This window comes from Plectropomus leopardus, chromosome 3 (genome assembly GCF_008729295.1).
Source record: "Plectropomus leopardus isolate mb chromosome 3, YSFRI_Pleo_2.0, whole genome shotgun sequence".
Lineage (NCBI taxonomy): Eukaryota > Metazoa > Chordata > Actinopteri > Perciformes > Serranidae > Plectropomus > Plectropomus leopardus.
In genome coordinates, this window is record NC_056465.1 from 15,777,664 (window position 1) to 15,792,126 (window position 14,463).

At 38.5% G+C, this 14,463-nt stretch overlaps 2 protein-coding genes across 6 annotated transcripts in view; one reads left to right on the forward strand and one right to left on the reverse strand.

Moving 5' to 3' along the window:
• The window catches only part of LOC121965149 (cAMP-specific 3',5'-cyclic phosphodiesterase 4D-like), a 118,115-nt gene extending 106,921 nt beyond the window's left edge, over positions 1-11,194 (forward strand). For all 5 annotated transcript variants that reach the window (XM_042515318.1, XM_042515324.1, XM_042515312.1 and 2 more), the window contains 8 exons: positions 676-848; positions 939-1,037; positions 1,261-1,425; positions 1,541-1,640; positions 2,572-2,726; positions 3,298-3,420; positions 4,483-4,665; positions 6,000-11,194. In XM_042515318.1, the coding sequence (XP_042371252.1) occupies positions 676-848; positions 939-1,037; positions 1,261-1,425; positions 1,541-1,640; positions 2,572-2,726; positions 3,298-3,420; positions 4,483-4,665; positions 6,000-6,584 (1,583 nt within the window). In that variant the 3' untranslated portion in view covers positions 6,585-11,194. The remainder of the gene's footprint in view (positions 1-675; positions 849-938; positions 1,038-1,260; positions 1,426-1,540; positions 1,641-2,571; positions 2,727-3,297; positions 3,421-4,482; positions 4,666-5,999) is intronic.
• Positions 11,195-11,238: 44 nt separating this feature from the next.
• On the reverse strand, positions 11,239-14,463 carry LOC121965187 (gamma-interferon-inducible lysosomal thiol reductase). The gene is made up of 7 exons (XM_042515347.1): positions 14,252-14,463; positions 12,841-13,029; positions 12,688-12,759; positions 12,505-12,594; positions 11,943-12,095; positions 11,665-11,733; positions 11,239-11,454 (listed from the first exon to the last, which is right to left on the reverse strand). Exons 1-7 carry the CDS (start codon positions 14,390-14,392, stop codon positions 11,395-11,397), a joined length of 774 nt encoding a protein of 257 aa, XP_042371281.1. The 5' UTR covers positions 14,393-14,463; the 3' UTR covers positions 11,239-11,394.

A 14,463-nucleotide genomic window follows, 5' to 3' on the forward strand; every position in this document is an offset into this window, starting at 1 on the left:
GGTCACATTTCACAGTTGTTTTGTCTATGGTCCTTGACAGTAATTTTTGAGTGTTTCACTTTAGTGAAAAGATCTTAAGATCTTGTTGTTAATCCATGTTTTGAGGATGTTGGGAGAAGTTCGTCTTCAAGGGCTGAAGTTTTAGGAAAAAATATCATGGTTTGGATTAAAATGAGAACATTTTTTTCCAGAAAGCGTTTTCAAACAGAATGAACCAGTTTTAATTATTTCAATTATGTATGTTGTTTTTTGTTTATTTTTGTCTTTTCTGGCAAAGAGCAAAGAAATGTGTGGCAGCTTCTCCTGTAACCGACTGTGTTAAATGAGCAGATAATATCGGCTCACATAGATTGCAGGCCCCTAAATCGAACCGAATCGAAATCATATTGGGGTAGACTTTGTAATTTCAGCAAATATCGTATTGTTGACCAAAATATCGATATAATTTCATATTGTGATGAAACCAGTGATTTACAGTATAAGTTTAAGTGTAAGTTTGCTGTAATTATGTCAGAGTAGTGGTGTGGATACCTGCTTGAATCTGACATGATCCCACTGACAGTTTAGCAAAAGTGAAGCCTTTAAGTAAGGTCTGAATATCTGAACTCACTTGAAGACACACATATATAGTAAAATTTAACAGTATGCGTCAATGTCTGTTTGTACACGTTGCAGAGAAACAACATGACGTGGAGATCCTGTCTCCACCCTCAAAGGAGAAGGAGAAGAAGAAGAGGCCGATGTCACAGATCAGCGGTGTGAAAAAGCCCACACAGAGCCCCAGCTTAGCACCCGCCTGCATCCCCCGCTTTGGAGTGAGCACCCCCCACGAGAGCCTGCTGGCCAAGGTGGGTTCACACACACTGGCAGGCACACACACACACACACACACTGACCATTACACTGTGACTCATAGTTGTCCTGTTTTACTTCTCCAGGAGGTGGAGGACATTAATCGTTGGGGTCTGGATATATTCAAGATAGCAGAATTTTCCGGAAACCGCCCTCTGACGGTGATCATGTACTCCGTCTTCCAGGTAAGAGGATCCATCAGCTCAAAGTCTGCTCACTTCACAAGGAAAGAGAAAAACGATGAGGAGGTGATCCATTATAAAAGTGTAAAAGCTGTAAACCCAGTCAGTCGGTTGCAAGTCAACTTAAGGAAACTTCCCCAGTCATTTGAATCAACACCACAGAAGAGAAGAACTGTAATTTTAAGTTTATGTGACTCTGATTCCCTCATCCTCTTCACCCTGTCAGGAGCGGGACCTTCTGAAAACCTTTAAGATCCCAAGTGACACCTTCATCACCTTAATGATGACCTTGGAGGACCACTACCATTCAGACGTAGCTTATCACAACAACATCCATGCAGCTGATGTGGTGCAGTCCACCCACGTCCTCTTGTCCACCCCCGCTTTAGAGGTGAGCTGAGAAAAATGCTGTTGTTGTAGCGTCTGGTTAAATCATAGTGACATTATAGGTAATATCAGTGTAATGTTCTATATTTAGGGGTTTTCTGTTTTTTTGTCTGTCCCAGGCGGTGTTCACAGATCTGGAGATCATGGCTGCTCTGTTTGCCAGTGCCATCCATGATGTTGACCACCCAGGAGTCACAAACCAGTTCCTAATAAACACCAGTGCGTCCCTCTCACTCTGCACACAACTGCTGCACCACAACAAGATTCAGAACATCAGATCATATATCTCCTGATATACACCTGAGGGGTTTAAGATTTATCTTAAAGGGGACCTATTACGCTTTTCTTCATTCTCTGTATAAAATAAAAAGTTATAATGTTAAAGTTACAAAAAAAATAGGTAAAGGTGTGGAACATTGTGTAGTGTACGCTGCTACATGTTACTACTTACTAATGTCAGGGAAACATTGTCCGGTTGTCTGGTTGTCTGGTTGTGAAGAATTTGCATTAGAAGCTTTATTTGATGATCTTCCACAGTAGAACGTGAAGCTATACCACATTAAAGTATTTCCCCCGGCTGCAATGACAATTCAGAGTTGCAGACATGCTTGAAGCAAAATGTTTCAGACAGAGGGTGAATACAGGTGTTCCAGCACAGACAGTATATGAGGAAAATAGTGCTTTTTGAACATTAAAGCCTTTAAAAAAATGTTATAGTAGAAACCCAAACCACAAGTATTAATCTACAAATGAGCACTATAGATCCTTTTTAAGAAACGTGCAAAATGTTTTTTTACTTTGAGATAGACTTATAGAAAACAGATTAACATACTGTTTTTTAGGATACAAAAGTTGAAACATTTTAAAGATGGAACATTTGGAGATACACTTAAATGCTGCAAAACTTTTAAGACTGTTGCAACAGGAAGTACTCAGAGTCTCAGAGACTTTAAAATAGTTTAATTTTGCCGTGTTCCTTAGTAATCATGCTGACATATTGATCAATTCTCACTATGGCTGCACTTGAGCTAGCTGTGGTTCATTTTGACTGGGTTACCATTAGCATTGATTTAGAATGCTGTATTAACTAGAATTGTGTTTGAGGTGTCCTTTTATATGGTTTTAGTCATTTCAATCTACATCTCTGCAGGTTCAGAACTGGCGCTGATGTACAACGATGCCTCTGTGCTGGAGAATCACCACCTAGCTGTGGGCTTCAAACTGCTGCAAGAGGACAACTGTGACATCTTCCAAAACCTCAGCAAGAAACAGAGAGACTCCCTCCGCAAGATGGTGATAGACATGGTGAGACTACTGCACTTTGTACATGACATATTGATAGAGTATTTGGCCGTGCTGTACCTGAACTGTAACTCAGCAGTGTGGTTTTATTTTGATCATGGTTCAAATAAGTTTGTATGCAGTAAAGGCCTGCTGATACGGTATAAACAAAGGCTTATCACATTATGAGATGGCAGCACCTAGAACAATCTGAATTCTGAAAAAAACTGACCCAGTGCAGATTTAACTGCTGCAGCGAATCTAAAGTGGGATAAAACAGTTTGTCTTTGTTTTTTCAGAATCAAATTTAGTAACTTTGCAATGTGGCATAAATGTACAGAAGAACAAGGACAGGCAAACACAAACTGTCAGTCACCTTACATAATTCCTCTTCTCTCTTCAAGACATCAACGGCCTACATCATTTCATATACACAGTTGCTGTAAAAGCCAACAAAAACAGTTGTCTTTAGAAATACAGGAAACAAGAATGCCACATTAAACAGACGGGTACATATACAGGTCGCATGGGAAGCATGAAATGCGTCATGTAATTAAAAAAGTGTGACTGACGATGTGTTGAATCTCTTCATTAGGTGCTTGCCACAGATATGTCCAAACACATGAACTTCTTGGCGGACATGAAGACAATGGTGGAGACCAAGAAGGTGACCAGTCTGGGAGTCCTGCTGCTAGATAACTACTCTGACCGCATCCAGGTGAGAAGTCCCACTGCTGACACTGAGTCATCATATATGCACTGTTTAATATATAGGATTCATTAGTACTGTGGAAGCAAAAGCTGCCAAAATCAAAAATGTCAAAATAAATAACTTGATAAAAAAAAACCCTAATATGTGAAATCTATAAAAAAAACAAAAAACAACAATATTACATTTAATAAACAGAAAATATAATATAAAATAAATAAATAAAAAGTAAAATTAAATAGGAAAGTAAATAAATAAGGAAGTTAATACAAAGGTATATGAACTAATTAATGGTTACAGTTTTTTATAATATTTTTTGTGCCCTCAATGGCAGATTCCTTTATTTATGGATTTTTTTTGTTCATTTTGGCAGTGTCCATTCTCCAAAAGTACATGATGCTTTAGAATTACCATACAGACAAAATCTAAATATATAGCTATTTATACTGTACAGTTATTCTAAATTTGCACCACCTGCTAAATAGAACACTATCGTAATACAAGAATCTGATCAAATTTATGACTCTTCACATTTGAACCACATTATGTAAACAGTATGATGAACAGAGATGTTATAGACTTCATATCTCTGTTCATTTTTATATTGCAATGTCAGTGGAGAGATTGAAATGTGTTGAAACATGTTGCAGCATCAGTGAATTGAGTCAGGTTCAGAATATTCATTAATCTCTTGCCATAGTCAGAAACTTCAAGTGATCTATTAGCTAAAATCCTAAAAGTGAGCAGTAAATAATAAGCAGAGGATCTCAGACTGACCTTCACACACAACAAATTGAACTGTTTTTATGTTCAGCCATAGAGTGTGTGTGAAAGTGCTGCTGCCTGCTGGATACATAGTGGCCATTGCATCTTTTTAAATCTGGTCCAATCTGGACTTTGCATCGTTGTGGTATTACCAGAAAAAGGACAGGTTTAAAAATATCTACCTTTAAATTACAAGGAATGCTAGTTAGATTTCTGATAGCTGAATTGTTGGAATAATTGTTGATGAGGTTTTTGAAAATAGGACATCTCACCAGCAGAGTCTGACTGAGTGTGTGTCTTCTCCAGGTCCTGCAGAACATGGTCCACTGTGCCGACCTGAGCAACCCAACCAAACCACTGGAACTTTACCGCCAGTGGACGGACCGCATCATGGTCGAGTTCTTCACCCAGGGAGACCGAGAGCGGGACAAGGGCATGGAGATCAGTCCCATGTGTGACAAACACAACGCCTCCATAGAGAAGAGCCAGGTAATGCCCACTAACTTACAAGGATGTCTGAAAATAGCAGTGATGGTATAAATTCAAGTAGTGTAAGGTTATTTTCAACCTCCAGGTTCACATCAGAGAGCACAGAAACACAACTTTTAGTAAAATTATCAAAAGTAAACATTATTAAGCCCATCTCAAGTATGAAGACAGTATTTTCTCTACCTTTGCTAATGTTTACAAACTGATCAGCCAGAAATAAGGACACATAATTATCATCCTGCATTTATTAAATTAAAGTAACTGTTTTGATTTATAGATATGCCCAAATTCTACACGTTCTAACCAGCATGCCCATCTTTTGTCATATGAAGCTTGCTGTTGCAGGTCATCAATATTCGTTGTTAGTTCACTTCATTACTATTTTATTACTCTTTTGTTTCTTTTTGTAATCACTTTATTCACCAGTCAGTGCATACGCATGTTGACAATATGGACATACTAACAAATACAAAAACATACAAATGAACAAAAGGTATCAGTAGATGTATAAATGTTATTGGTTCACAAACTACAAAAGGGCAAAGATAACCAACAGGGGTCAGTGTGTGAGGAAAAGCAAAAAACCTCCAAAAAACTTATAATTAAACTAAAATTAAAAAAAGAACACCCAACGGAGTGTATCTGAACACAGCAAGGTATGATATGTTTCCTGGGGGCGTTCAAATGTCTCTTTTTCATACAATGGGGCTGATATGACCTCTGGTCCCATCATGGCGATTATGTGCATGCCTGTGTTACAAGGACAGCACACTTAAGGTCAACTAACAGTGTATTTGATGTACATATGTGGTTGTCTGTGGAAACTTGTTGCAATTGAATTTTAAAAATAGGATATGCCTGCAGTCAAAACATTGTCTCTGTCCCACTGAGATATTTCACTCAAAATGCACAATATTGACAGAAGAGTCTTTTTAACAACTTTTTAAATCAAAAACAAAATCCATTTATTTCCTCCCTTCCTTCCCTGTTTTGTAGCAGGTAAGTAAGATGCTGAGGGGAAATGTAGTAGAGTACAAGTGAAAGTTGACGGAAATAGAAAAGCCTAAGTGAAGGGGTGTCCAGTAGTTGCCGCAGCGGTTGTTGGTTTGATTCCATGCTCGGACCTTTCCTGCATGTCACCCCCTCTCTCTCCATCTTTCACACTGTCTGCCAAATAATGAAATAATCTCCATCAAAATAATACTAAAAAAATAAAGCATAAGTTAAGTACAGACACTCACAAAAAATACGTAAGTGATGTAATGAAGTGTTATTACTTTGTTACATTACAGCACTATTATTGTTGTTATTATTAATATAATTTCTATGACTAGGTGGGCTTTATTGACTACATTGTCCACCCTCTGTGGGAGACATGGGCAGACTTGGTTCACCCTGATGCCCAGGACATCCTGGACACGCTGGAGGACAACAGGGAGTGGTACCAGAGCATGATCCCCCGCAGCCCGTCGCCTTCCAGCCCCGAGGAGCACCATGCAGAGGTGATGCCAGGAGAAGGAACTGTGGGAGCAGGAGAGGCCGTTCCTTCAGGAGGTGGAGGAGGAGGAGGAGGTGGAGGGGACAAGTTCCAGTTTGAACTGACTTTAGAGGAAGAAGAAGAGGATGAGGAGGAGGTGGAGTCTGACCTGGAGAGCCCCCTAGAGGAGGAGTCCCAGTCAGGTGGGGAGCAGCACCGGGACTCCTCCTCCCCCTCTTTGTCCCCAGACCCCCGCAGCAGCAGCAGCACCAGCAGGTACCGTCCCCCCTCACCTCACCCGTCTCGGACCCTGAACCTGGCTGCCATGTCAGTGCGGAGCCCCCACAGGACGCTGGCCTCACCGGGAAGGGAGAGCGCCGACAGGGACAGAGAACTGAGTCAGGAGGGTGACGGGGTGGCGTGCCTGCGTATGGGCACGTAACAACCAGCACAACCTGCCCTGCCTGAGAGACACGAGCACTGGATGTGGAGAGACAGAGGCAGGGCAGGCCTTTACCAATAAAGTCTGTAAAATCACTACAGTCCCTTTACACTGGAGACACACGCTCTGGAGAGCAGAGGGACGTTCCCCCTCTGTTTAATTTTCTATTTTAACAAGAAGAATTGTTTCAGCCGCCGTTTGGGTGCCTGATTGGCCTTTATGTCCCGTCCTGCTTTGTTGTAGCTTCAGTCCGGGGTGTCCCAGACAAGGACTGCTGCATTTTAACTGGGAAGAAGAGTGATACTCTAACAAGAACAAAAGGTAAAGGAAACGTCTTCCTCCAAAATAACTGAGACAGTCAGACATGAGAATGAGGATCGCGGTGGTCTGACATGGTCATGGAAATTATTTTGCACCATAGTTTTAATTTAGGATATGAAATGACTGAGTCTGGTGGGAATATGTGAGTATGATTTCTTTGTTTGAGAATGATGTGAGATATAAATCACTTTACCAAATACAGGATGTAGATGAGAGAAAAATCCATGGACCTAAACCTCAGGGTATGAAGAGAAAAATAAATCTAATGTAGCACGGATGTAGTGGGTAACCCAAACTGTCTTTCCTGTTTGATTTACCTCCAAACCAGAGACTTTATTTAACTTGCGTGTCTCTACATTGAATTAAAACCCTTTAATAGAAAATTTGGCAACTGAAGCAATCAAATATATTTAAACCAGCTTGTAGCACCACAGAGATTGAATACTGAAGAGGACTGCGCCGCAGTCTCACCTGTTGAAAATGAAAAGACACCACCTGTATAATTAGTTAGTTTTTTGTTTTGTTTTGTTTTGTTTTCTACCTAAGATGATTTTAAATGGTGTCCTTGTTTTAGGATTTTGAACGGTTCTTTGTTGTACATTTGCTAGTCTCGTCTGTGTTTATGTGCTTGAAAAGCATTTTTTTATCAGGGTGCCTCCGGTCCACAGTAGCACTTTACCGTCTCTGCCCTTCAGCTCTTCTATTCAGTCACACAAAGGGCTTCGTCCACTGGAGGGCCTACTGATCACACGGTCACAGCACACAGGGCAAGGCAGGAAACTTCACAAACTAACTTAACCAACAATATTCATAACCGCCTGGTGGTCAGAAATATTAGAATTATAAGACTTCTTCTGTTTTGCGAGAAGCTTTAGTTCCTCAGATCCAGATCCATTCAGACTGCGAATTTGTACCTCAGTTTTTTGAGGCTGAAGTTCAACGTTTTTTTATTGGCAGTAACACGAGTAGGATGTAGAAAAGAGTAGGGTGGCTTAGATTGATTGATTAGTCGATTAGTCGACAGATAATTAATTGGCAACTATTTTGATATTTTAATAATCATTTTAGTATTTTTTTAAGCAAAAAAATCCAAACATTTCTTGGTATAATGCTTCTTAAATGTGTGAAGATATTGCATTTTTTGTCATAAATGATAATGCACTAGATAGCTTTGGATTTTTACACAGGGTATGTTTCAGTATTTTCTAACATTTTATTGACAAAATGATTACTCAACAAAATAATGAGCAGATAAATTGATAATGAAACGAATCATTATTTGCAGCTCTAAAAAAAGCTCCAACTGATGGCTCCTTAATCACTAAATTCAGGTGCAACCAGCAGTCCTCCTACTCTGCACTTTGTGTAACTGCAGTGTTCTCTGAAATGATCTGAGGCTCGAAATTAAAAACAATAAGCGCCGCATCCACAGCAATGACAGCAGCCTTGCTAAATCTACAGAAAATACGTTTTCAGATTCTTGATGCCTCTGCCATTTTATCCACCACCTTAATATTTTTAAATAATACTTTGAAAATAACATTTAATTTATTCATGCCTTAAGCTTTGAGCGGCACTTTTAAGCAGATTGTTTCTTTTCTAGAACAATTTTAATTGACATTTTCATACAAAAGTTAAACTCCAGCCACAGAGATATTGGCCTGTTTGTTTTAAATGTACTATTTTCTGTAAGGGTCTTATAATTCCAATATGTCACCGTAGTGTTGCTCTTTTGCCCTGCCGACAGGATCTGATGTAGAGATAATCAGATCCTGTCGCTTACAGAAATGAATCCAACTAACGGGATTGTGTTCCATCAGGTTATCAGTCTTATTTGATAGATAGTGCTTGACTGGGATAACTGTGTGCCATAAGTGTTGAAAACACACAAACACCTGCCAGCCTATGATGTTGTACATTTTTACACTAGAGATTTTAACCTGATGATTGTATCGAAGTCATTGACTTTATAGTGTTAGTTTTTACGAATGATATGTGTTAACAGTATTTAAAGCAGACAGTTTATTAGATTTTTGTGCAGCTCATGATCAGTCTGTTCAGTCCTCTCCTTAATCATATAGCTGAGACTTGAGAATGTGTGTACTTTCAGGAGTCCGTGTTCAGTCTAGAGCAATGTCTGTCGCCATCGCTGAGGTAGAATGACCAGGAAGCAAAGGAGCACTACACAAAGACATGATGCACTTCCTGGTCCGGCAGTTGTAGAAAACACTAGTCTAACAGCATTTTATTAACTCAGCTAGTAAGCTTTATTGATCAGCCTTACATGTGTAGGAGTGGTTAGAGCCTAGTGTTGAAGGACCATTATGCTGTCTTTAACATGTCGAGCCGTAGAGGTTTGTCTCATCTGCAGCAAGAAAACTGCACATTTCCCGACTTATTTTAAAAAAAAAAATTCAAACAATCAAAATACATATGGAATTTAAATTTCCTATGACAGCAGCAATAGACTGAATCACTGTGTGAAATCAATGGCAGTTGTCTACAGGTGGTTAGACAGCTGGAAAAGTGAAATAACTGTTTTTGTCAGTGGAGTTTGGTGGCTTTTAGATAACAGCTTAAGTTCCCTGCTGGAAATGGCTGTCTGACGTCAAGATCAAGTGGTGAAAATATTCTAAATATAGCATACATCCATACTGATATTGATTTCATTTAAGGTGGCTTAAAACTAACAAATTGAGGGAGTGTTTGCTCAATGCAGTTTTATTTTACGTGTGTGATGTAAGGGTTGTCCACCGGAAAGTTTTTGTAAGCCAACCTTGTGATTCGGTCTATATTCTGCTTCTTAGACACATATTCTAGGTCTGTTTGCTGTGAAAACAATCAAATGAAAAATTAAGCTACATTCAAATAATTGTCAAGTTTTCATGCTTTGCTGGTTACACACTCTACTTATCCTGTGTCAAAACCTCTTAAAACTCCATGTTGAAAATGCCATGTGAACGTCTTCAGACTGTTTGGATCTAATGTTCTGCTTATTCACAAACCTCAACTCATCAACAGGCCGAAGTTTATACTTGCACACAAGAAATGTCAGAATCAAGAGGGCAGATTGAAAGCCTTTTCTATAGTATCACCCCGACTGTAAACCTTTTTTTGATTGTTTTACATGAAACACTTTCATATTGTGTTGTGTACTAATGAAGACTGCATCTTAGTTAGGATTTAAACTTTCAGTCTCTTTCTGAAAAGCGGCCCTGTAGTCCTGCAATCATCCATTAAGCTTCCTCTTCCTTTCTTAGCTTTGGGTCTCCAAATGTATGTAAATATTTATTGTGTGCCCAGTATAAACCTCAAATCCACCCAGATCACTCCAGCTCTTTTAACAGTACCCACTAAACACCGGTTAAAAGCACATTAACTGAAGTTACTACATAAAGTATGAAGAGTTCAGACAGACAGCATCAGCACTTTTAATATATTTAAAAACATGAAGCTGTTGTCATTCAAAACTGATAAAGGACAAAGAATATGATTCTTCCGCATTTACAATCTGTGATTCTTAAGATTCATCCAAATATGTCATCAGAAAATATAATTTATGTCAAAAACTCATTTTTATAAAAAAAAAAAATGCTATGTTTTTATATTTCCTGTTAGTTTGGACACACTGAAGCAGTCATAGTCACCATGGAGGGACAGAAAAACAAAGTACAACAGAAAGTAGAGTACAAATGTATCATTTTAGCCTTTCATTATAAAATTCCTCCTTTTTGAAGCAAGAACACTTGTAAAATTCTTGAGGAAAACATACATTCAAACATAAGTTCAGCATGGCATTTTCATCTTGTCATATTACTGCAGATTTGAAACATAATTGATTTTCAGTCAGCTGAATGTAGTCCAGAGGTGTGAACAAAGGCATGTTAAAACACAGCAGCGTGGCTCTTTACAGGAAGACATCTGTGCCATAGTGTTAAATGTGTTAATGAGCAGGAGAGTCCCTGCTCTCTCTCCGTTATTGTGTTGCGCTGATACTGCCACCATTAATGTCCATGCTGTTTTTTCAGCCTCTGTGTCGTGCAAACTTCTATAAAGATATTTATTCTTCAAACATGTCTGTCGAGACAAAGTACTGTAACATAGGACATTTGATTTTATGTTCTGGAGCCTAAAAATCATGTATACTTTACAAGTATACACTTGCCACTCCAATGTTTTTGTCAAACAAAATAAAAACTATATTTTTGTTTTTCATTCTAAGCCAAAAGACTCTTGGGAGTTCAGGGTGTTTCAAGTGGAAAATGCCAATAAATAACATGAAAAATTTATCAGACTTTTGTTTTTTTTGTTTAATCACAACTTTTTCAAATGTATATACTTTAATGAGTACAGTACACACAAGACAAGACATTTATTCCATTTTGCAGTCAAAGATGAAAAATGTTAATATGATACTGAAGGTGTTATTGAGTAGATTATGCATATCACGATTTGCTGTTTTCACATGTTAAAGTTGTTTTTGTTGTGTTCAGCAGAAGCCTCTGTTCAGTCTGACCGGGGCTCCTGTGCAGGCTGGAGGCTTCACTCCCTGAAGATGCAACACAAAGTAATAGTCACACAACACAAAACTGACACTTGCAGGTTAATGATAACTATCAGATATAGCTACTAACAGACACAATATGCATTTTAATGCGGAAACATCTCATATTGAGCAGTAATGGACAAAAGCATAGAATAAATTATCTGTTTTATGTTATAATTTCCCCTCTCACTCTCTCTGGCTTTAAGTCCTCACCTTGTAGAGATGGCAAACTAACATGAAAAGGGACGACATTGCCTTGTCCTCGTTCTCTTCTGTGTATTCCTGAAACACAGAAACAGCTGATTATCTTTAAATCCATTACAGCTTTCAGTCCTCATAATAGATCAGTTGTTCAGAGCTTCAGCAGCAGACCTTGAATAAAGAAACATATCCAGACGCCTTGTAAAGTGTAAGCAAAAAGAGAACTTTTAATTGCCAACTTCTATGTATTCACTGTAGATCTGTCTTTCATAATAAGAAGAGTGTTTTACCCCGTTGAACGTGACCCAGGGGACATGTGTGTGCATGGGGCTCAGTGCTCTGGTCATGACAGCATTGGCGTGCATCAGCTGATGCCCCAGATCTCCCTTCAAACAGGAGTCGACACTTGACCAGGAGACGGAGGGAGCGTACAGCTGGAGACACTGAGACAACAGAGCATCTGTGACACTATCCATTTTACCTGTATTAAAATTCCCAAATCCCTGTATCCTGGAGGCCTCATCACCATTAGCTCTACTGTAGACAGACGTGCCACTTTAAAGACTTTTTGTCTGACATTTTATACTCTGGTGCTAAAGAAACATTCCACAGTTTATTTGTTTTTACAGCTAAAAGAAGACCTTGAAAACTTTTTATTTTTAACTTTTTTCTCAACGAGCTTCTCACTATGATAGGCTGCGGATGAACATTTCTGGTATGTTTCCCTTTGTTTTTACTGAAGAAAAATTGGGTATACATTTAAATACAATAGGTTTATTTTGTTTTTACTTGTCTGACCATTTGACAGCTCGTGTTTTGTGCCATGTTGCACTTTATCTTGCAGATACTCACAGACTGGGCAGCGTTGAGAACATTTGCAGAGGACTCCATGCAGTAGATGATCTGAAATGCTGAGTGTCCCGTTAAATGGATGATGCAGGCCTGAAGAAAACATCCATCCAAAGTCATCATGTTGTATTGTATCAACTGAAATGTGACTGAGTTATGTGACTGCAGGTGATGAAACACTCAAACCTCAATCATGTTTCCTCTGCATTCAGGCTCCCCATGCTGACAGGTAAAGGGGGCATCTGCTGAAGGAAGCTCCTACAAGACAAGTGCCAACTTTCAGTAGACGTGATAATATTTATTCACATCTATATGAACAGAGGGTGAGGATCAGTGTACCTTAGCGTTCCCGTAGGGGACCAGAGTGACGGTCATGATGTCCTGCAGCATCGTCCAGGTGGGGAAGAGCTGCTGGGTGATGAAGACTCTGCAGGCCGGACAAAGACTCTCATAATACAGAGTGACAGATACTGGAGGAACAGCATGGAGAGGTCGGGTAGCATTCACCTCCATACACTGCTTCTGAACCTACACAAGGACAAGACAACACAAGTCAGTAGCTTTTGTTTCTGATTTTTTTTTTTTTTTTTTTTACAGATATAAGTTAAGAGATACAGGTTGAGATGACATATGAATGTGTGATTAATATTAAACAAAAGGCATCATCTTAAGCTTTAAAAACTTTACTCATTTACTAGTTTGGTTAATATAACATGAACCATGTTCTTTCAGGACATCAAAATTATTCAAGATAAACAGAAAAAAAAAACACTTTGTAGGTTAAAATTTTGATTTAATAAAATAATTAAATTAAAAACACAATGTTTATCCATCCAGTGATGTAAACAACATATTAGATGTTTTTAATTCAAGGGGGGAACCTAATTCAACAATTTAATTTAAAAACAAAGAGAAGATTAAATAAGTAAAACCTCTAAAAGAGCAAATTGATTCACTAATTACAGCTTGTGATTGCTTGTCTTTGTTTCATTTCTGCCTCTGATGTCTTGCAGGCATTTTATTCTTGGTATTTTATTCACTAGAGATCTAAACTGACTATAACATCTGTGTGTCTCTGCTCAGTAAAGACAGTAACCCCCCCCCTTAACTTTAAACTGATTAAGTGCTTGCATGATTTGACCTGAGCTGCTCTGCTCAGTCATATGAAGAACCACTGGTGTTCAATTTCTGAAGCATATGACACTCATTTAAACACAGGCAGGGTTGTTTTTTTTTTTTTTTTTTTTCTCCGTGTGTGGGACAATCATGCTCAGTGATATTATTTATAATCTACTATAGTTCTCATTATTTATTTTAATAACAATTAGTGTTTTTAATTGTATTTACTTATCTGTAACACATAAAAACTTTGGTATTTCAGCTATTGAAATATAAGAACATGAAATGACTTAAAAAGTCACACTAGAATAAAACTCAAAAAGCCTGTAATCTGACCAAAAATTTAAAAAGAAAAGAAAAATAATATGATGGTCTTCCTCTCTCGCGAGACAGAAAAATAGAGGTTTGAAACACTTTTTCTTAACATAAAAAACTTTTAAATAAGTAAAGTACATCACACGAGATAGAATAATAATAATAATAATAATAATAATAATAATAATAATACTAATATTAATAATAATAATAAGTAAGTTTGTGTTTACTAATAATGTGACTTTTTAGTCATTTTCTTCTGTGATCCAAGATGGTAAACGATGTAAATAGACTCCAGTGTGTTTATTTTACTCACATTGCACGCTATTGCAATCTCCAGGGAGCGGCACCACTGAGACGGCGGGTAACGGCAGGACGGTTTGGGGTGAGACCCGGAGCTCCTCCGGTCAGTCCACAGGAGGAGAAACACAGGCAGCAGCAGTCCCGACAGCTTCATGTTTGCTATGAGGAGTCCACACAGCCTCAGAGGAGGGATGACTTGAAGCTGCTCCTCCCGGTCATCAGCTG

What these genes read in the sequence shown, in the direction of transcription:
- LOC121965187 (XM_042515347.1), bottom strand. Translation starts at nt 14,392, where the DNA reads ATGAAGCTGTCGGGACTGCTGCTGCCTGTGTTTCTCCTCCTGTGGACT. An exon ending in GCAGAGGAAACATGATTGAG is followed by an intron (nt 12,595 to 12,687) that starts GTTTGAGTGTTT and finishes TGTTTTCTTCAG; the next exon opens with GCCTGCATCATCCATTTAAC. An exon ending in CCTGGGTCACGTTCAACGGG is followed by an intron (nt 11,734 to 11,942) that starts GTAAAACACTCT and finishes TCTGTGTTTCAG; the next exon opens with GAATACACAGAAGAGAACGA.